This window comes from Falco peregrinus, chromosome 17, assembly GCF_023634155.1.
Source record: "Falco peregrinus isolate bFalPer1 chromosome 17, bFalPer1.pri, whole genome shotgun sequence".
Taxonomy (NCBI): domain Eukaryota; kingdom Metazoa; phylum Chordata; class Aves; order Falconiformes; family Falconidae; genus Falco; species Falco peregrinus.
Genome location: NC_073737.1, coordinates 232,355 through 251,799, shown reverse-complemented (window position 1 = coordinate 251,799; position 19,445 = coordinate 232,355). Strand labels below are relative to the sequence as shown.

Genomic DNA, 19,445 nt, shown 5'->3' with positions numbered 1-19,445 from the left:
GGACCTCAAGATCTCACAGTACTTCTGCCAAGTACTGCATTAATTAACCCAGACATACAACTCACTGATGGCTTTTGCAGAAGGGCTTGCTCTTAATACCTCTGTGTGACCTCAATGAATACTCGCTGAGGACTGTGCTGCAGCCCAGGTTCAGTAACTGTGCTCATAATCAGCGTCTGCTTGGTTTTTTGATCCCATGGGTACAGATTGCCATAGAGACCTCAGAAATCTTCAATTAGCTGTATCATTCTCCAGTTCCCCTGGTTTGTGAATTAGCTGAAAGGGTGCTGTCATTTTTCAGGGGGGTTGTGGAGTCTGCAGCACTTGTTATACTGAACAGAAGCATTTCACCTCCCAAGGAGGTTCACCTTCACCTTATGTTTTTGTCAGTTTAAATTTTTTTTTTTAATAATGTCATGAGATCCAGAGGCCATTTATCTGCAGTATGTGAATTTTCCCACCACCTAAAGAAATTTTAAACTAAACTATCTCTTTGCAAATCTCCCATGTCTGTTGCACACATGCAGGCTGCCGGGCTCCCGAAGGCTCTGGAAGGTACATGGTGCCTTTTCAAGCCCATCACCCCAGCTCTGAAGCTGCTCAGTGATGCAGCACTGTGCACGCCAAGGGCAAAGACCTCGGCAGAGGGGTGCTGCGCCCATCTCGCTGCTCAGCACCTCAGACCCACCGGTCCAACCCTGTCCCACGTAGTCCCCTGGCAGTGGGACAAGGCAGTGGGACAAGGCAAGGTAGAGTGTAACACTAAGGCAGGAGGAGGAGGCAGTGACTCCACAGTGAGCCCCAAAGGACAGGACGGGACAGCCCTCCCAAGCAGAGCTCGGCTCGGAGGCCCAGGTGGACCTGGCTGCTCCCGCACAGCTGCACAGCCCCTGCCCCGGGCAGCCAGCAGGACCCTGTCCCTGTCCCGGTGGGGCTGCACGGCGTGGGGCGGGGCTGCGGGCCCCCAAGTCCCACGGCAGCACCAGGCCAGTGCCGGGGAGGCCCAGAGCTCAGAGCCCCGGCCTGAGGCTGCCCGCCTGGCTCGGGCGCGCTGGGCCTTCAGGCCTTCCTGAACCCGAGCGGCCTGCGGCCCCACCCGCGCCCCGCAGCCGCCGACCGCCCGAGGCCGAAAGTTAACGGGCCCGGAAACGATCGCGGGTCCGTACACCAGCAAAACCAGCGTGGAACGCAGCCGGGCGAGCGCCGCGCCGCGCCGCCCCGCTCCCGGAGGAGAGCCGCGCCGGTCACAAGCTGCCGAGTCCCGCGGCGGAAACCGCCCGGCGCCGCGCCCGGGCCCGGCGGAGCGCTGCCATGTCTGCGCGCGGGGCGGGGGGCGGGGCGCGCAGGGCTGCACGCGCGTGCGTCGTCAGGGCTATACCATGTGTTCGAAGGGGGGCGTCACGCGGGCTATACCATGCGGCGAGCAGGTGGGGTAGCTGTGCCTGTGATGGGAGGGACAGTCGCTGTAATAAGTAACTAAGGGTAATTTGCTGATCAGATGGGTTTTTAACAAAAGAAATGATCTTGCTGCATTTGAGAATGTTTTGTCTGGCGAGAAAAGAGTTAACTTACCCATGAGGTTGCGAGATGTACCTTCTCAAGGCCAATGTTAAACCATAATCTCATGTTACTATGACAACCTTTGTCTTCGTCTAGACTTTAGTGTAAAAATAGTTTAGTTTTGTAATATACAGCTTCTTGCTACGGGACTGAGAGCATAACTGTTTGCTTAAACCGGCCTTGAAGCTGAGGATAAAAGGGCTGTGTTACTTGTCGGAATTTGCGAGCCTGGATGGAGCTGCGACTCCCCGGCCGCCCAGCGCTGTTTTTTCTTTCCTGCCTTAATAAACACTTAGTGAACTTATTTCGGACTCTAGTTATTTCAAATCCAACTATAACAGTCGCCACGCAGCCCACGGGACCGGGCGGCGTGCGCACATGCGTAGATCCCCCCGCTCAGCTCTCTCGCGAGCTGCTTTTGCGCACTACGGCGGCGGCGGCCCGACGCGTGCGCCAGAGCGCACTCCTGCCCTTTCCCCGGCCCGGCGTCCTCCTGACGCTTTTGCGACAGCCGTAAGTGAGTGGCGGTGCCCGGTGGAGAGGAGCGGGCGGCGGCCGCGAGTGGCGGCGGCGCGATGAGGCCGCAGCAGGCGCCCGTGTCGGGCAAGGTGTTCATCCAGCGCGACTACAGCGGTGGTACGCGGTGCCAGTTCCAGAGCAAATTCCCGGCCGAGCTGGAGAACAGGGTAAGGTGGGGCGGGCCCGCCCCGAGCCCTCCGGGCAGCCCGGGGCCGCTGGGGCCCGCAGCTCAGGCTGGCCGCGGCGGGAGCGGGGCTTGCGGGCCCGCTCGGCGGTGGGGCAGGGCCCGGCCCCGCGGACGCCCGTGCGCCGTGGGTGTCGCGGCGTGCAGGCGGGGGCCGGCTGGCGCCCGGCGGCGACCACGAGTGACCCGACAGACTCGCGTCCCCTTCGGCGCTGTTGTGAAGCACGCCGTAGGTCTCCCGCACAGCCCTCAGCTCCCTTGTCCCGTCTCTCTGGGGGCAGGAGCCGGGAGGGCTTCTCCCCCGTGTCCCTGTCCTGGGACGGCTCTCCCTCCGGCGCACCCCAGGGATGCTGTGTGAAGATCTCGTCTACTGTCTTTAAGTTTAAGGCAGCTAGTGCTTTCTAATCCTCTCTTCTTATTACAGCCCTATGCATAGTGCCAGAGAGGCATGATTTCAAAGTGTAAGGCACATTCTGCTTTGCACATTGCTTATTTTTTGGCATAATAGCGTTGTTTATTGTCCAAATAGCATTTTTGATCAGTTGCGGTAAGCAGGTACTTTTAATTTGTGGTGAAAAGCCACATGCAAAATAGTTTGAAAATGCTTCTCTTTATTGTTTATGAAATGCTGGCATGTTGTACTTTCTTTAACCTTGCAGAAAGCAGCTCTCTTTTGTAACAGTAATGTAGAATGTGTTGATTATGTCTGTGAGAATAAAGCGTACACTGTTGTGCTGCTGTGCACTAACACTGTCCTCCCTTGTGGAGCCCAGCCAGTTCTGCTGGGCCTGTTCAGTAGCCTCACAAGTACTGTCTCAGGTACTTTCATTTTGTTTAATGCTGTTAGATGTAGTATCTTCCACTAACAGCAAAACAAACACTCCTTACTAGTGCCTTTTCTTTTTCTCGTGGCACTTCTCACTTGTTTGATCAGCACTGTAGCAGCAAGATGTTACTAGTCTACTCCCTAACTGCTCTTTTTAATCCAGCAGATCTCCTTGTGCCTGAACTAAGCTCCACACCCCCACCCCGAATTGAATCGCACATTGGCTTAGTTACTTTACTCTTTAATTGTTTGGTGTTCACATTGTGTTGGAATTCAGATTGGCCTAATCACTTGGCAGATACTCAACGAAGAGCTATAGGTCTGTAACTTGGTGTCCTTCAGACTTTGTCTCTAAACAGTGGCTGCAAAGCATGGAAGTGCAAATAGGCAATAAATGAAGGCAGAAGATATCGGTGAGCTCTGAAACGTGCAGAATGTGACAGCTAAACTTGACTTCTCTTGCAGATTGATAGGCAGCAGTTTGAAGAGACTGTCCGAACACTGAATAACCTCTATGCAGAAGCTGAAAAACTTGGGGGCCAATCTTACCTTGAAGGGTGTCTCGCCTGTCTGACTGCCTATACCATCTTCTTGTGTATGGAAACGCATTATGAAAAGGTGTGCTGCTTTTGTTTACCTTCTTAATTGCAAGGGAGTATATCTCAGAATTCAACCAAAGACTTATTTCTTGGTCAGTTTCCTGTGACTTGCACCATTGTACAAATTCCATATAGACTCTGGATGTTACTGCAGAGTTGTTTCACATATACATCAGACAGACTTGTTATTAGTCAGTTTAAGTAACATAATGATTACTTGTACTTCAGAGGAATTGTGCAAGTTTTGTCTCTAGTTGTGTGCTAGGTTCTCCTAATGTTGCTGTATCTGTAATATTGCTGGGGCTCTGACTCTAATGTGCGGAAGCCTGATGAAGGAACTCTGACCTCTGTGCTCTTCTGTTACCAGGTTCTAAAGAAAATTGCCAAGTTCATTCAAGAACAGAATGAAAAGATCTATGCTCCTCAGGGCCTCCTTCTGACAGACCCCATTGAAAGAGGACTAAGAGTTGTATCCTTCTGTGGTTTCTTAGATTGTTTCCTGCTTTGTCCATCTGTGGTGTGTGCTGTCTCTTTATCTCAGTGGCATGCCTGGTTTGTGATATGGCAGAATATGTGATTAGTTTTGTTTCCATTATGTAGTGCTCTCTGGTCAGACCCTTAGTACATTAAGATTTGTCATATCGAAAGACAATCAAAGTGGAATCCATCCTTTCAGACTTCCTGAAAATCCAATGTGTATAAACAGAGTACTTCCAACACTTTAGATGCTTCCTTTATTTCAGTGACCTATAAAAATGCAGTTTGTCAGATTGAAAAAAGTGAAGAACTTGTTAGGATAGAAATCAATGACATGAAAGCAAGAGATCGCCATTTAATTTGCAACCCTCAGCTCAGGTTCTGGCGAAGATTTCGCCATATGACATCACTGTGAGTAGATGCCAGCCTAGAACTTGCTTTTGCTTCTAGCATGGCTTATTTCAACCTTTATTCTTCAATTCTTGAACCACACTGCAGGCATTTATCTAGTCATTACTCATTACTTTAGCGGTTGTAAAGACCTTGAATAGCAAGTCTAGCGATAGAGTGACTAACACACATCGTTTTTTGAGAATATTGAAACCGGAGCAGCTTGAAACACAGAATGCCAATGAAATGTGTGCTAAGGCTAATTTCTTGCAGTTGGGTTATTTGTGTATTTGTCTAAATAGCTTCTAGCTGTCACCAATATGAGAAGAATGCAGTTATTATGTTTTCTGCATTTTTCTGTGCACACACCTCCTGGAAAAAAAATACTCATTTTCAGTTCGATTAGTGACTTAGTAGCTGAACTGTAGAAGTTTTAATGTTTGTCTAATGCATAGCCTTTCCTGAAATTTAACAGAAGGTGGCAAGGCTCACAAACTCTCTATACACAGCATCTTGTGTTATTGTTGGCAGAACAGTCCTGGGCTGGATCGATCACTGATCTGACCTGACAGGGCATCTCTTAGGTGTACTATTTGTTTGCTGTGTAGCTCTGAAACTAGCCTTGAAACAGCAGGTATGAAGCAGAAAGATCAAAGGTTCTAAAATCTTAATGTTTTTCTGCCTTTTTTTTTTGTTATGTTTTCATAATCTTTTTATAGTATGTTTCCCTAATAGCTTTTCTGTGCAGATTGAAATTACCATTTATGAAGACAGAGGTATGACCAGTGGAAGATAAAACTGTGGAGTCTCAGGTACATGTTAACCTTACACTAGCTCATTCTCAACCAGTTTCCTATGCTCAGAGGGGTAGATTCTGTCATACTGAGACAGAATATTTATCCCACCACTATATGTAATCAAAGGCTGTTCACATAAATCCTGTGTGGACTAGCTTTTCTGAATAAGTAGAAATACCAATACTTGGCATTATGCCACTGAATGTTAATACAGATCAAGTGTTACCAAAATTGTTCTCTGTTCCGTTGAGAAAAGGATCTTCTTTTATTCTCGTGAAGCCTTTCTGTCATAAGGTTCTGAGCAGACAAACTTCAGACTAACCCTTAAATCTAGGCTTCAAAATAGGTGACTAATTAAATGCTTATTTTGGATTTCCAGATAGTTTTTTGTACTAGTAGTATGAGAAAAAGAGTCAAGAAAAATCGTTGATGGTACTATACTAGCACCTGCTCTTCCTATACTGCTGTGAAAGATACAGCTTTTCCTTTCAAGTTATTTTCTGTGGTACCTCAGGCCAGGGTCTATATTAAAAGCCTCCATGTTTTGAGCACTTGTGAAATCAAGGTCATAACCACAGCATGTTAAAGATCCCCTTCTATTTTGCCCAGAAGTCAATATTAATAGCCCCTGAATCCTGAACAAATCAACGGGAGTAATTACATTTTACCTTCTTGCTGCTAGTATATAGAAGATTCACTTCTGTTGAATAGTAGCTTTTCTGTTCCAGGAGGGACTGAACAGTGAACTCCTTTGCTGCTCAGAAACATTTTGTAAGATACTGTATAAATACAGAATATCTTACCTGCTGTCCTGAATCTTAGAAGAATATGATATATTCCAAGAGTCAAGCCTTAACACAGCCTGAAAGGAAAATGCAAGTTTACTATACTTGGTACTGTTACAAAATTGTTTCAGTGCTTTTTGTAACCTGCCACTGCTATGTATCTCTAGGATTTCCCTTTTGGTAGTCTGCTCATGACTGACCCGTGTTTACAGTGCATATAAACCAGGTTAATCTACCACATACTGGAGCAAACCATGACATAAGTTCTGGTAAAGCAATACGGTGAAGATTCTTTGATGCATACCCGTTTCTAAACAACTCTGACTTGTAACTTGGCATCATTTGTAGATGCCAATTGTGTCTCAAAGTATCCTTCTTTATGTGGTTATTAGCACTTGGGAAGATGTTGTGTTGCATGGCACTTGTATTCTGTTGTTGAAACAAGTTAGTGTTTTATCAACTGCATCTGCATATATTTGGCACAAGGCATTGGTCATGACTCATTTCATAGCAGTTATTGCAGAATGTTGTTCTAGGTGATGTGGGGTTTGAGCAATTACTTAAAAGCTATTTCTGCCAGTGTTCAAACAACTGAAATTTCTGAAATGCAGAAGGACTTGTATGATGAAGTTCTGGATAGTTTGATGAATTGCAAATATTTGTTGTCAGTAAACCTGTTTTGAAAGCAGTATGAGTACTCAAGTAAGCCTGCTGGAGTTTTACTTCCTCCTACTCATTTGGAGCCTGCACGCTGTACTGAATGATCTGTTCGTGAATGCAGCCTACATGGGCTCTACAAAATGTGTTTTTCTATCCAGTATAGTGGTAGTGGACACGACAGGCTAGATGGCGTTTTGTAAGACTTTAATGGTCTCTGCAGCATGTAAATTTAGAGGAACTCTGAGATCTACTACTGTATTTGAGACCTTATCCTACCCAATAGATTTAAGTGAAAACACCTCTGTATGACTCTGTCCCTGAGTGTATGCTAGCATACACAAACTTTTAATTGCAGTTTTTCAGCTGGATGCAGTTCCAGTTCTCACCTTGGTATCTTTACTCATGATGCTTTCAATTAAGAGTGGCCAGCAACCTGTAGGTTTAACTGGGAAAAGGTGCTGAAAGGCACTTGGTTTTCATGATACTGTGTGGCAGTTATGAAGTGAAAAGTGTGCTGGGAGTACCTGAAAGAGAGAGGCTAAAATAAAGAATCATGCTACTTGCATGCAGTATAGAACTGCAAAATTACTATCACCAGGTTTCCAAAATACCTGTTGAACTTTCATTAGGCTTTGCTCTTGGAAAGCTCAAATTTTAATGGGATCCCTTGTCTTAAGTACTCGGCAGATCATGGGGATGGCAATGTAAGTCTAGGTTGTTGGCAATGTGTGCAGAAAAGAGTTTGGAAATATTTACGATGGTTATGCAGAAAGAAGCAAGGAAGTAAAGGTCTTTATTTTCTGTTAGACAAATGAAATCCAGAGTGTTGGCTTCTGTTGCTGTTACGTTCACCACAGCACGTGGTAACCCTACCTGTCCCGCTGTGTACCTCCTAAGATAACAAAATGTGGCTGTGTAAAGGTTGGTGTAGGGTTTTGCTGGTTTCATTTAGTAATAGTTTCTAATAATATGAAACTTCTTTTCTAGCAGATAGCTCAACAGTGGACTTGCTGTATCGAAGTTCCCCTACCTCCTACTACAGAGCATCATTCCTTTCTTTGCTGCCAGATCCACAGTGCCATCTACTACAAGGACTAACTTCCTAAAACTGCTCCACGTGGGGTGACCTGGCTGGTCAGCATCCATTTTGTGGCAAACTTTTAAGCAATTAGATCACTTCTTAGTTTTTTGGGGGTTTTGTTTGGTTTTGGGTGTGGTGTTTTGTTTTTTTTTTTGTGGTTTGTTTTGTTTTTCAAAAAAACCCAAAAGTGGTAAAGCTACCATACTCTTCTGAAAGAAAGAGGGCACTTAGCCCAACAGAAGTCTATTTCTAGTTGCGTAAGCACAGTGCTGTTCTTCCCTAGTTCTTAAACCCTTCTGTACATCAGTTGGGCTTTGGAAAACTGCAAGTCAGAGTTGGGAATTTTCCAGAAACGAGGCCTTCCCTCAAGTTCAGTCTTGGAGTGAGGGGATACACAGTGCCTCTGCCTGGCGAGAAGTGACTCAAGGCAATGAGGATTTTATATTTCCTGTGTTGATCCTCATGGAAAACCAGAAGGCAAGGGGTTACTTGTTTCAATGTTTTCATTGTTCCTAGAAGGGGGAGGAATAGCTGGAGTTTAATAGTGGTGTTTTTTCTACTATGTCTGTGCTGTTACTGCATCTGTCAGTGCTCACCAGAAGAGGGGGGTCTACTCATTCATAAAACAGTAAGTACAATAAAATGGATGCTGAACCAATAAACGTAACAATTCCTACCCTACTCTGATTAATATGTGAAGTGTAAGACTTTCTTTATGGATTTATTGTATATAATTTATAGGAAAACATTGGTTTGACAGACTTTTAGATGTTGTGTAAGGTGGTTTCTTAATTTTCTCTGCTGGCAACTATTGAACAGTGGAGCTGTGCGTTACTCCGTATCCCCCACACATTGACATTCCTCAGCAATCCCTGCAAAAGTAAAAGTTCCTACCAACCAGACTGGTTTAGCATTTTTCTCTTGTATCCTTTTCCCATATCAAAGCAAGGATGTCCTGGTTTTGGTTCAGAGCGTCAGTGTGCAGTTGCAGAAGGAATTCAAGCATTCAGGAGAGGAGACGGCCTGTGCAGAGCGGTTTGGGCTTCTGGTGGTGCTGTAGGTGCTAATACTGGATCTGAAATTCCAGGCTTACTACTCAGCCACTGATTATTTTGGGTTTTTGAGATTTGTTTAACATTTTAATTGTATAAAACTTGTTTTTTCTAAACTGTAACAGTGTTTGCCTTTCACATCTGTTGCAATATTGGCAGGAGTACTAACGGATTAGTAAATTTTTTCTTAAACGATGTCCGTGTCCTGTTTGGTAGTACCCGGGGGGGAGAGTTTTGCTCCTGCCGCAGCGGGGTTCGGACTGTGAGCGCTCCTCCGGGGCGTTCCGGGCGCCCCCGCCGTTGCCGCCAGTGGGGCGGGGCGCGCAGGCGGGGCGGGGCGCGCAGGCGGGGCGGGGCGGCAGGCGCCGCGGTTGGCGGGAGACCGGCGGAATGGCGGCGGCGGCGGACGGTGGGGCTCCGGGGGCGGACTCGGACGGCTGTAGCGAGGAGCTGGTGCTCACCCCGGCGCAGCTCATCCGTAGCCTGGAGCAGGTAGTGCGGGCTGGGGGGAGCGGCCGGGCCCGGGCCCCTGGGCAGGGGCAGGGCGGGGATGACGGAACGCGGGGCCCGGGGCGCTCTGGGGCCCTTGTGGGGCGGCCGGGGCTGGGCCTCTGGCCTTGCCGGAGGAGGGGTGGCCGAGTTCCTGGCCTCTCTGGGGACTCTGGCATGTGGCAGGTGCGTTCCTTGCTTCTGCTGACATCGTGCATTCTTTCAGGCCTGGCTGAATGAGAAGTTTGCTCCAGAGCTGCTGGAGAGCAAACCTGAGGTCATCGAGTGTGTTGTGGAGCAGCTGGACCATATGGTAGGTTCTGCTGGGCTAAGGTGGTGGTGTAGGCAGGCCCTGGTTGCCTGGCTTGGCAGATGCGTGCTTGGGTCTCTCTGGGGTTACGAGGGTTATCTGCTCCTCTGTCGCTGGGGTACAAGGCTCATCTGAGTACCTTCTTCGAGCTTGTCTTGAGAGGGGACTGGGAGATGCAAGGAAACAGTATGCTTTGTGTCACCAAAAACAGCTGCAGTCTATTTTTGTGGGCTCTATTTACAAAACTTGTCTTCCACTCTGTTTCTTGTTTGGCGTTTCAACCGTTTAATTTCTGTTTACCTTTCTTTGCAGGAGGCAAACTTGAAACGGGCAAAGAGAGGAGACTTGAAGGTCAGCATTCACCGCATGGAGATTGAAAGGATCCGTTATGTGCTCAGCAGCTACTTGCGATGTAGGCTTGTGAAGGTAATGCTTGCTGTGCTGCCCAGGGGATGAAAAAGGGTGACTTCACGAGTGATTTTTACCCATACAAGGCCGCCTGCTTCAGCAAGGCACTTAAATAAAGCACACTCTATCTGTATCCTCTTAAGTGCAACCGGAAGGAATTAATTCCTTAGACGCATTTTTCTGTTGAATGAAGGGAGATCACAGCGTTGCAATGAGTGTTTTCTTACCCCGTCTAAGCCCAGGATGACACAATGAAGTGCTTGCGTGTTCTGCCTGGGTTCTGCCACGTACACATACAGTTGTGTAGCTTGCAGACCCTAGTTGACTATATCACTCATTAAGGCAGGAACAGGTATTTGGGCAGGCCTGCAGCTGCTGTATAAACCTTTACAGCAGTGGACTGGTGCTTGTAAGAGAAGAGCAGAGACTGTAGGCACTAAACTACTGACTAGTTTCAGTCTTTGGGATTTTGTTCCAATATCAGATAGAGAAGTTTTTCCCCCATGTCCTGGAGAAGGAGAAGTCTCGAACCGAAGGGGAGCCTTCCATTCTGTCACCAGAGGAGTTTGCTTTTGCTAAAGAGTGAGTAGGTTTTGGATGCATCTACAACCTATAAAGAGGGAGGGAGAACTTGCCCGTGTATCATGCTGAACAGTTCTTAAGACTGTTAGCCTTAGGTTTGCAGTAAGAATCATGGGTTTTACTGGTAGGTTTCCATGTGGACTGAAATAAAATAACTCCAGTAACTCTGAGCCCATTACCGGGACAAGCCATTAGGCTTGTCTCTGGCCATGCCTGTGGGAGTGGGAGATGTTACTTGCTGGCATTTTGAGTCAATACTCTTCCTGAGAATTTGTATTTGATTAAACCAGTAAATGCTCCAATGGTTTGTTTCAGGTATATGGCAAACACAGAGACTTACCTGAAAAACGTGGCCCTAAAACACATGCCACCCAACCTGCAGAAAGTGTCTCTCCTAAAATCAGGTGAGTGCATCCAGACTCTGGGGTGATCTGAAGATTACAGTGGCAGGGGTGTGGGGAAGACTTCGGGGAGCATGAAATGTTAAAAAGCGTAGTCCTCCAGCTAGTGCTTAGTAGCAGCAAAGATGATGTGACGACAGTGTCGTAACACTGCTCTGCCGTGTGGTACATGGCTTGATACTGCTGTCAGAAGATCATGCTGCCCCTGCCATTGAGCCTTGTCTTAAGTCAAGGCTGTGCACACTACATCTGATCAGAAGCATCTGGCAATTCCTTTACTGGCCCTGAGTTTGCTGTCCCTCGTACCCTTCTGTCAGCTCGGTGTCTTGCAGAAGAGCATAAGTGAATACTGAGCTTGTGCTCTGCATCCTTTGTCTGTAGTTCCGAAGCCCAACCTGGACTCCTTTGTGTTCCTGAGGGTGTTGGAGCGGCAGGAGAACATCCTGGTTGAGCCAGAGACAGATGAGCAGAGGTAGGTGGGCACTTCCCTGTATGGTGTACGTACCTGAGCTAGTCCCACAGAAGAGACATGGGTTACAGCAGAACAACAGAGGCAGCTCAGCATCACTTCTGTCCTTGGCAGAGAGTACGCCATTGACCTGGAGGAGGGCTCACAGCATCTCATCCGATACAGGACCATAGCCCCACTGGTGGCTTCGGGAGCGGTGCAGCTCATCTGAAGGGTGAGTGGTAAGTGTGGGGCCAGGACCGCAGTGACGGTGGGGGCAGCCACCACTGTCATCGGGGACGTTGGGTGGGGCTGTGGGGCCACCTGGGTAAGCAGCATGGCTGGGGAGGGCAGCAGTAGTGTTGAAAGGAGTACCCTTGAAAACATGCAAATAAAGCAGCGGGACATCTTTGCTGATGCAGAGGGGCTCATTGCCCCCACAGCTCATTGAACTCTTTAATTGCTTATGACATGCCTGGAATACAGCCAGACTCCTCTCTGGTGCTGCTGAGCGAGGGCAATCTGTGTCACAGCACTCCCTCCAGCAAGGCTTTGCAGCAACCTTGCATAGTCCCCTTGGAGTCCTGAGGGAGGGACAAGTGTAGCTACTGCCTCTCTAGATCCCAGGCTGGTTTGACAGCAGATGTGGACAGAGCACATCTATACTCAAAGGTGAATACACCTTTTGTAAATAGCAGGGTGCTCTCTTTTTAAACCTGCAGCTTTGTGTTCATTCCTGTTCCAGTTTATCACTGTTCTTTAAATTAGGCTATTGGGTGGAAACTGACTAAATGGTGTGGCAACCAGCTATGTAAACTCTGCCTTCCCCCATCAGCTTTGATCTCATCACAGGATCTACACAACCTGCTGTTGTGCAAGTGGCCAGTTCCTCTGAGGTGAACCGCAACAAGGGTGGGGGGATACTTCTGCACCATCTTTGTCACATGTTCCATCGAGAAAAAAAGTTACACATGATGATATATGGTGGCAGAGCAAATCTTGGTTCTTGCAGAAGGAGCAGGAGGGATTTGGAACACGTTAAGGATGGGAACTGCAGCTCAGAGCAAAGGGAGAGTCATGGGGTCCTGTGTGGAGAACTTAGCCCGAGCTTGTTACCTGCAGTGAGAGGGGAGGGTGAAATGTTTACCAGATTTGTTCCCTTTGTCTTTCTGACGAAGTAACAGCTAGGATATGGCCATGAAGGTAGGGTTCTAATTCAGGGTTTCTACTTCCCTCAGTTTCTCCCTTGAAACATTATGCAGGCCAAACAGCAAGTCTGTCCTTAGTTGGAAAGACCCTGCCTTTGGGGAAGGCAGGCTGCACAAGCTTTGTTCTGTGTATGTAGCCTGTGTTCCAGTGTGGATACAGTTGTGTCAGTACAGCCCCTTCTAATAGGGCCAGAGAGGAGTTATGCTGCTTTTTCCTGGCATTTTGGCCATAACAGCACTATCCTTGTGAAATACCCACCCTTGCCATTACAGGTATCTGAGACTTGCATGCACAGTAGGCCTGGATTTGGAATTGCTACCTGGACCTTATGCTGACAGTGGCATTTCTTGGCCTGGGCCAAGAAGTGAATGCCTCCAGGAGCCATGGGGAGCTGTGTTTTCTCTGATCAGATTTGTGAGTGGTGTAACCACAATCAAAGCTTTGGAAATGTCAGACAGCATGCACAGGTTTGTCACAAACCTCTTAACCAGAGCAACTGGTTCATGCCCAGGGCGTTTGTGCCAGAGCCATGGGGTCTTTATACTGCCCATGTAAAATTTGTGTTTCAACCTGTGCTTCTGCTACGTGCACAGGCTTTGCATAAAGCCAACACCAGAGCAGGTCCTGCGCAGAGGGTTTGAGTGCTGCTGTTTCACCTTTTGAAATTCTGCGTGTGGATCAAGTCCAGCAAGGAGAGTGAGAGGCCTTGCTGCTTTTCCAGCCTTTTCTAACCTGCTTCTTTGGACTGGCTGACTTCAGGGAGATTGCACCACTGTTGCAGCTAATCCTAAAGCTCAAGACTGCCTTGGTCAGTGAACTCCAGAGTAACCGGAGCCCTTATACAGGGTGGTCTGCATGGTCAGCAGCTGAGCACTGTGGAAGAACTCTGAGGAGTTTTGTAAGCTTGTGGTGCCTTCATGTTGTTCAGAATGATATTGGAGCATGAGGCTGGCAGAGCTTTCCCAGAACAGTCCATAGCTGCAGCATGAGAACAGGAGTCTTGGTTTTACATCACCTTTTATGCTTTGTGTATTAGATTTCTGCAGCAGAGCATTCAGCTCCCTGTGCAGGGAGACTTGATCAATAGAACAAATGCAAAGTGATGAATTGGAGGGCGTTTTCTGGAAAGCTTCAGTGTATAGCTGTTGGGATGCCTTATTTAAGACCACTAGCAACCAGTTTCACTAAAATGGAACAGCTGTAATCATGGGCTTAGGAAAACACAGCTTTGCACTATGTGTGATCTGAATGCCTTCCCTCCACAGAGTGAGAGGTTCTGGTACAGCTTCTGATTGCGGTTGTGAGGTACAGACTGTCAAGCTCCCTTCTGCTGAAACAGCTGCTGGGGCAAGGGGGACAGCAATTCCTTTATGCTGGTCACACAGAGGAAAAGTTCCTCCAGCCTTGTTGGGCCCTGTGTGCCTCTTCTAGTTGGAGGAGAAGCCAGCGTCCCATGCTACTTCAGCTTCGTGTCTGTCATGTGCGTTGACAGACAGTGGCTCCTGTTCCTTTGAGACAGTCTTGCCTGCATGGTTGTCTGTGTGAGGAGCAGCCTGGTGCTCCTCTTGACACTCCCCTTCCTCTGCTACGTGGGGGGTGACAGTGCATCTTGTGGGGTGAGTGGCTTTGCATGCCTGGTTTATAGTGCTCCTAATAAATCCATTTAGGTAAAGAAGATTCTTTTAAGTATAGACATTAAGAGGAGGCTGGGTTTAATCCGTAGGAATCATTAGCACATACCTCTGCCCAGCCCCCCAGAAAGGGCTGTGGATTCTGCCCTGCCCATATCTACAGCCCGGGCAGCTTCACAGAGGTGACTGAAGCTCCCAGCCAAAGTCATTGTTAATCTGCTGGTGCAGAAGTGTGCTACGGAAGAGCTGCTTGGAGAATGTCTAGGTGACACGTCTGGAAGACTTTCTCCTTGGCCCTATTAAGTTTGACTGAACAATTGCCCAGACAGCTAGTACTTGCCTCACCACTGTATCTCACGTGGCTGCGGCAATGTGAGCATAAGGGGTGCCTGTCCTCTTCAAGCAGCTGGATCTTAACTGAATCTGATTGTTTCCAGAGTGCCTTCAGTACAGCTCCTCTCTGGAGTCTTGGCAGCTGGTGTGTGGCAATGTCACCACAGGCAGTGCAGGATTTTTGACAATGGCTAGTAGGCTAAAACCAGTCAGGCTCAATGAAATTCAGTTTTGGCATACCTGAAAACGCTGCTGTCTGCTTTTTGTGTCCTTCCATGACTAAATACTGGGACACTTCTGGGACTGGATACTGCCTTGCTGCTAACACTGAGCCTCTGTTCTGTCTGTGCTGGGGGAAAGGGAAGTGTCTGCAACTTTGTCAAGAAGATGAGGCTTTTGTGAAAGTGATGCCCTCTGAAAGTCCTGATTAGGAAAAGTAATCCAAAGGTGGTTCTATTTCTTTTTTCCTGGATATCTACAGGAAATTGATCTCAAATATATAACATGATTCAGGGAGGGTAGTCACAATACTACCACACACCTACCTAGTATACTACCTAGTCACAATACTACCTAGTCACAATAACTACCACACAAACTTTCTTACACGATGGGGAAACAACTGGAAATCGTGGAGTAAAGTTTCAAGTAGTCAAAAGGTTCAAAAGCAGACAACTTGCAAGACCATGAGCCCTTGGTTCAGAGATAAGGGGGACAGTTTGTTGTCATGACCTCGTGGGATCTTGCTTGGGTTTGTAATCTGAGCAGTTGCAGCTGCAGTTAAACCTTGTAGGGGTGAGTATGCTACAGCTGATCCTCCAGCTGACCTCTGCAGAGGGATGTGGTGCTGGCCTTGGAAATGGGGAGCATTGCTTCTGGCGCGGTTACCAGCCACGGCTTCAGCCCAAGGCTTGTGGCACAGTGAGTCAGCTGTGTGCTGGTGGCAGGAGGCCTGGCGTTGGCCTGGCAGATGGATCTGCTTTGGTGCTGGGGGCTGGTATTTGGTAGTCCTGGCCATGAGCAGATGTCTCTAGCTGCTGTGGGCCCAGCCAGACGAGCACATCTGGCTCCTGGTCACCCACAAAGATGGTGATGGCTGCCCTGCTGCTCCTCAGGCAGGAGCGTCTGGCCAGCAGTGACACAAGTGCCATGCGTCCTTCTAGGGGGATGGTGCCATCTTGAGTCTCTCACTTCTTTTTCTGATGTTTTTGCTGACTGAAGCCAGAGCTGAACTGCAGATTTTTTCCAGCCAGGCACTGGGTTCAAGCTTGCTTCTGGTGGTTGTGAGAGGTGTCTTGTGTTGTGCTGGAGACATTCAGATGTGGTAGTGATGGAGAGCCATATATAAATACAGATAGGTGGGTTGTGTCATGAGCTGATGGAAATCTGTGCTGTCAGCAGGAGCAATCAGGGCTGCTTAACATAAATGGCTAGACAGCTCTGGAGAGATTAGCCGGTAGTACAGGGCAGGGGTGATCTGATTTATGTGGCGGACTTTTCTGTCAAGGAGTCACATGCAAGCTAAACAGAGAAGGTGATTTTGATTATAGATGTCAGGGACACCGCAGTGGCTCTTGCCTGCTCAGGCATGAGTGAATTTCTTTTTCAGGGCAAAGGATCTGGGGTAAGAAACTTGAGTTAGATTTGCTTTTGGTAGAGAGTGAGCCTGGAGCCTGGGGCGTTATTTATGCTCAGACACCCTGGAAGTAGCTGTCTTCAGACAAGCGCCTGCAAAGGGATGTAAAACAACGGTTCAAACCTCCCACCACTGAAGACGGTGTGAGAGGAACACGCTCCTCTTCTTCCTGTAGCTTCCTCTGGGTGTTGGCAGTCCAGAACACGTTTGCCTTTGAAAAGCAAGTTTTTGTGGCGTTAGGAGCTTTCTCAGTGCTGCCCCTCCTGTTAGGCCGCTCTGTGGCTGCGTTCGGCAGCGCAAGCGGGGCTCTGCCCCGTCCCGGAGGGTGAGAAGGCCGCAGCCAGGAGCGCTACCCGGCACAGGGGCGGTGGTCTTCGGCACCCGGGCCGGCCGGCTCTCCGTGCCCCGCTCCCTCGGGGGCCGCGCCGCCCGGGGGGCCCTGCGGCACGGCGAGGGGGCGCGGGCTCAGCCCGCCGGGGCGGGGCAGCGCCGGGCCCCTATTGGCCGCTCGGGGGCGTGTCCCCGGCGCTGATTGGCTGCCGCCGCGGCCGCGGGGTGTCCCGGCCGCCGGCGCTCCCACGGCTCCATTGACTGCGCGGAGCCGCCGGCAGCGGGACCGGACCGGGCGGGAGGCGATGAGCTGCGGCGAGTGAGCGCGGGGCGGGCGGGGGTGGGGGGAGCCGCAGCCGGGAACACGCCGCCTGACCCCCTCTTCGCCTCTAGGCTTTTCCAGGTGTATAGCGCGCGGGCCGTCGCGCCCCCAGCCATGCCCGTGGACCTGGCCATGCGGCTCTGCGGGAGCCACTCGCCCCCCATCCGCAAGCTGCTGAACTCCTACGAGGAGCTACGGGGCAACCGTGGGCGCAAACCCCTCCGGTCCTGTCTCAACCAGAAACTGAGTGCAGAGCCCGAGCGGCGAGACAGCACCAAGAGCTCAAAGGGCCAGAAGAAGAAGAGAGTCGTGTTTGCTGACATGAAAGGGCTCTCACTGACGGCTGTCCGCTTCTTCTCAAAGATCGAGGAGGACCTCTGTGACTTACAGCATGCCCTGTCTGACCTTGCCTGCTTCCGACCTAGGCTGCAGGACTTGTGCCCAGAAGTGTGCAGGTATGTGCTGGACTTCCCTCAGCCCTCTGTGGACTACACGACTTTCCGCAGCCGCCTACACAGCAACCTTGTCTGCCTGGAGAACTGCCTGATCCAGGACCGTGCCCTGTCAGGGACAGTGAAGGTCAGAAACATCGAGTATGAGAAGAAGGTGATGGTCCGCATCAGCTTTGATGGCTGGAAGAGCTTCCGGGACATCTCCTGCCGGTACATGCATAGCACATATGGCTCAGCTGACACAGACATCTTCTCTTTTGAGCTTGCCCTGCCCAAGCCATCCATTTCCTGCAGGGCCACAGAGTTCTGCATCTCTTTCCAGTGTGGGCAGAACACCCACTGGGACAACAACCATGGGAGGAATTACAGGATCTGCCACACAGGCATGATTTGCTCTCCCTCCCATGCCGTGAAGAGTTCCAGCAGGGCCTGGGAGCATCTTGGCACTTCTCGGGCTGCCGCCCTGGTCCTTTCTCACTTGCAGACCTGGCGGCGCTCAGAGACCCAGGCTCCTTATTGGTAGGAAATCAGCGTGGGGAGAGGTGTAGGTCCCTTCTGTGTTCTCATTATGGTGCAAGGGTCTTTGGGGAGGGGTCAGCTGCAGAAGATGCTGCTCACAGGTGTTCTTATTAGCTCCTCCATGTGTCTGGCTTGTTGCCATACAAGCAGCTGCTGGCCTCTGTGGAAGCTTCTTCACTGCTGGCTCCTGCCGTTGAGGCTAGAAGCTGCTGCTGGGTGTAAGTCCTGCCCCTCAGTTCTCAAGGCGATGCTGCTGTGAGAGTAGGGGGGTGACAAAGGGATGGCTGAGGCCTGCGGACCCCATCTCTGCTTTGGGCGAGAGCCAGCCCTGTGAGCCACGGGGGTCCTGGTGCTGCCCAAGTGCCTTGTGTGGAGTGGCTGGGGTGGGGTGTGCACCCCCCAGGGCCTGGGGTCTCGGCAGACCTCCCAGCTTGCAGCCGCCCTGCCAGCCTGCCGCCGTGGGCACTCCCCGAGCCACGGTCCCCAGGAGGGCTCGCCGCGGGGGTAGCCGTGCGGTCACTGGGCGGGGCGGGGGGCGGCGGGGTCGCGTCCGGTCGCTGGTGCTGTAACGGGGAGTTAATAAAGTGACGGCGCTTCGCGAATGCTGCCTCTGCCTGAGGGGCGGGGGGGCGGGCGCCCTCTGTCGGCGGCGGGCGGGACGGCGCGCTCCTGCGGGCGCGGCCCCGCGGGCGGCGCGCTGACGTCAACTTACGCAGCGCGGGGCAGGGGCGCGCACGGCACGTGGCGGGGGCGGAGCCGGGGCCCGGCGGCGGCAGCGGCGGCAGGTGAGTGCGTGACCCGTGCGGCGCGGTTCGGCGGCTCAGCCCCGGCTTCCCCGCGCGGGCCTGGGGCCGCCGCGCCCGGCGGGTCTGCGCGCCCGGGCGGGGCGAGGCCGCGGACCGTTAACCGGTGTCCGCCTCGGCGAGCGCGGCCTCCCCGCCATGGTGCGGGCCGCGCCGCAGCGCCCCCCCCGGCGCCCAGTGCCGCCCGACCTGGCCCGGGGCGGGGGAGCGGGGCTGGCCGGGGCCGTGGGCTGCCGGCGGGAGCTCGCCCCACGCGGCGCTCGTCGCCCGACGCGCACACGCCGAGGCCGAAGGCCGCCGTGCTGAGCCTCGGCCCCGCCGCGGTTCGCTGCGCCCGCGGGGCGCGGCCCCGGGGGAGCCGTTACGCGTGTCCGTGGGCCGAGTGGAAGCGATCGGCCTGCGGCCGCCAGTGCGGAGCCCGGCGCTGCAGCCCGGAGCAGTCGGTACGGGATGCGGCCGCCGTGCCCCTAGGCCTCGCCGCGGGCCGGCGGGTGCCGCTGCCACCCCGGGGCGGTGCGGCCCGAGCGGCGACCTGCCAGCCCGGGGGCGCCGGCGGCGCCGTCCTGCCCAGCGGCCCAGCGGCTGTGGCCCGAGGGCTGCCCGGTGCGTGACCTGCCCCAGCGGGGTGACACCGGGCAGGAA

The 19,445-nt window shown here is 51.3% G+C and overlaps 3 protein-coding genes across 4 annotated transcripts; all 3 read left to right on the top strand.

Moving 5' to 3' along the window:
• The first annotated feature begins 1,995 nt into the window (after positions 1-1,995).
• On the top strand, positions 1,996-9,125 carry GOLGA7 (golgin A7). Of its 2 annotated transcripts, none has more exons than XM_055820339.1 (5): positions 1,996-2,246; positions 3,555-3,707; positions 4,056-4,157; positions 5,304-5,367; positions 7,788-9,125. In XM_055820339.1, exons 1-4 carry the CDS (start codon positions 2,136-2,138, stop codon positions 5,349-5,351), a joined length of 414 nt encoding a protein of 137 aa, XP_055676314.1. In that variant the 5' UTR covers positions 1,996-2,135; the 3' UTR covers positions 5,352-5,367; positions 7,788-9,125. The 2 variants fall into 2 exon arrangements, with proteins under 2 accessions (XP_055676314.1, XP_055676315.1); XM_055820340.1 differs by having other exon boundaries at positions 2,043-2,246; positions 7,785-9,125.
• A 176-nt stretch (positions 9,126-9,301) lies between these two features.
• GINS4 (GINS complex subunit 4) lies at positions 9,302-17,137 on the top strand. Its single transcript, XM_055820209.1, has 8 exons — positions 9,302-9,422; positions 9,646-9,732; positions 10,042-10,155; positions 10,622-10,719; positions 11,035-11,123; positions 11,502-11,592; positions 11,704-11,803; positions 17,101-17,137. The coding sequence occupies exons 1-7, from the start codon at positions 9,321-9,323 to the stop codon at positions 11,798-11,800; spliced, it is 678 nt and encodes a 225-aa protein (XP_055676184.1). The 5' UTR covers positions 9,302-9,320; the 3' UTR covers positions 11,801-11,803; positions 17,101-17,137.
• On the top strand, positions 15,664-18,587 carry LOC129782558 (protein phosphatase 1 regulatory subunit 3C-B-like). The gene is made up of 2 exons (XM_055820208.1): positions 15,664-17,026; positions 17,101-18,587. Exons 1-2 carry the CDS (start codon positions 17,013-17,015, stop codon positions 18,002-18,004), a joined length of 918 nt encoding a protein of 305 aa, XP_055676183.1. The 5' UTR covers positions 15,664-17,012; the 3' UTR covers positions 18,005-18,587.
• The last annotated feature ends 858 nt before the right edge of the window (positions 18,588-19,445 follow it).

Bases quoted from the DNA above. Each gene is read 5' to 3' on its own strand.
- GOLGA7 (XM_055820339.1), top strand. From the start codon at position 2,136: ATGAGGCCGCAGCAGGCGCCCGTGTCGGGCAAGGTGTTCATCCAGCGC. The intron at 2,247-3,554 runs GTAAGGTGGGGC...CTTCTCTTGCAG, and splicing joins CGGCCGAGCTGGAGAACAGG to ATTGATAGGCAGCAGTTTGA. The intron at 3,708-4,055 runs GTGTGCTGCTTT...TTCTGTTACCAG, and splicing joins TGGAAACGCATTATGAAAAG to GTTCTAAAGAAAATTGCCAA.
- GINS4 (XM_055820209.1), top strand. From the start codon at position 9,321: ATGGCGGCGGCGGCGGACGGTGGGGCTCCGGGGGCGGACTCGGACGGC. The intron at 9,423-9,645 runs GTAGTGCGGGCT...GCATTCTTTCAG, and splicing joins TCATCCGTAGCCTGGAGCAG to GCCTGGCTGAATGAGAAGTT. The intron at 11,124-11,501 runs GTGAGTGCATCC...CTTTGTCTGTAG, and splicing joins AGTGTCTCTCCTAAAATCAG to TTCCGAAGCCCAACCTGGAC.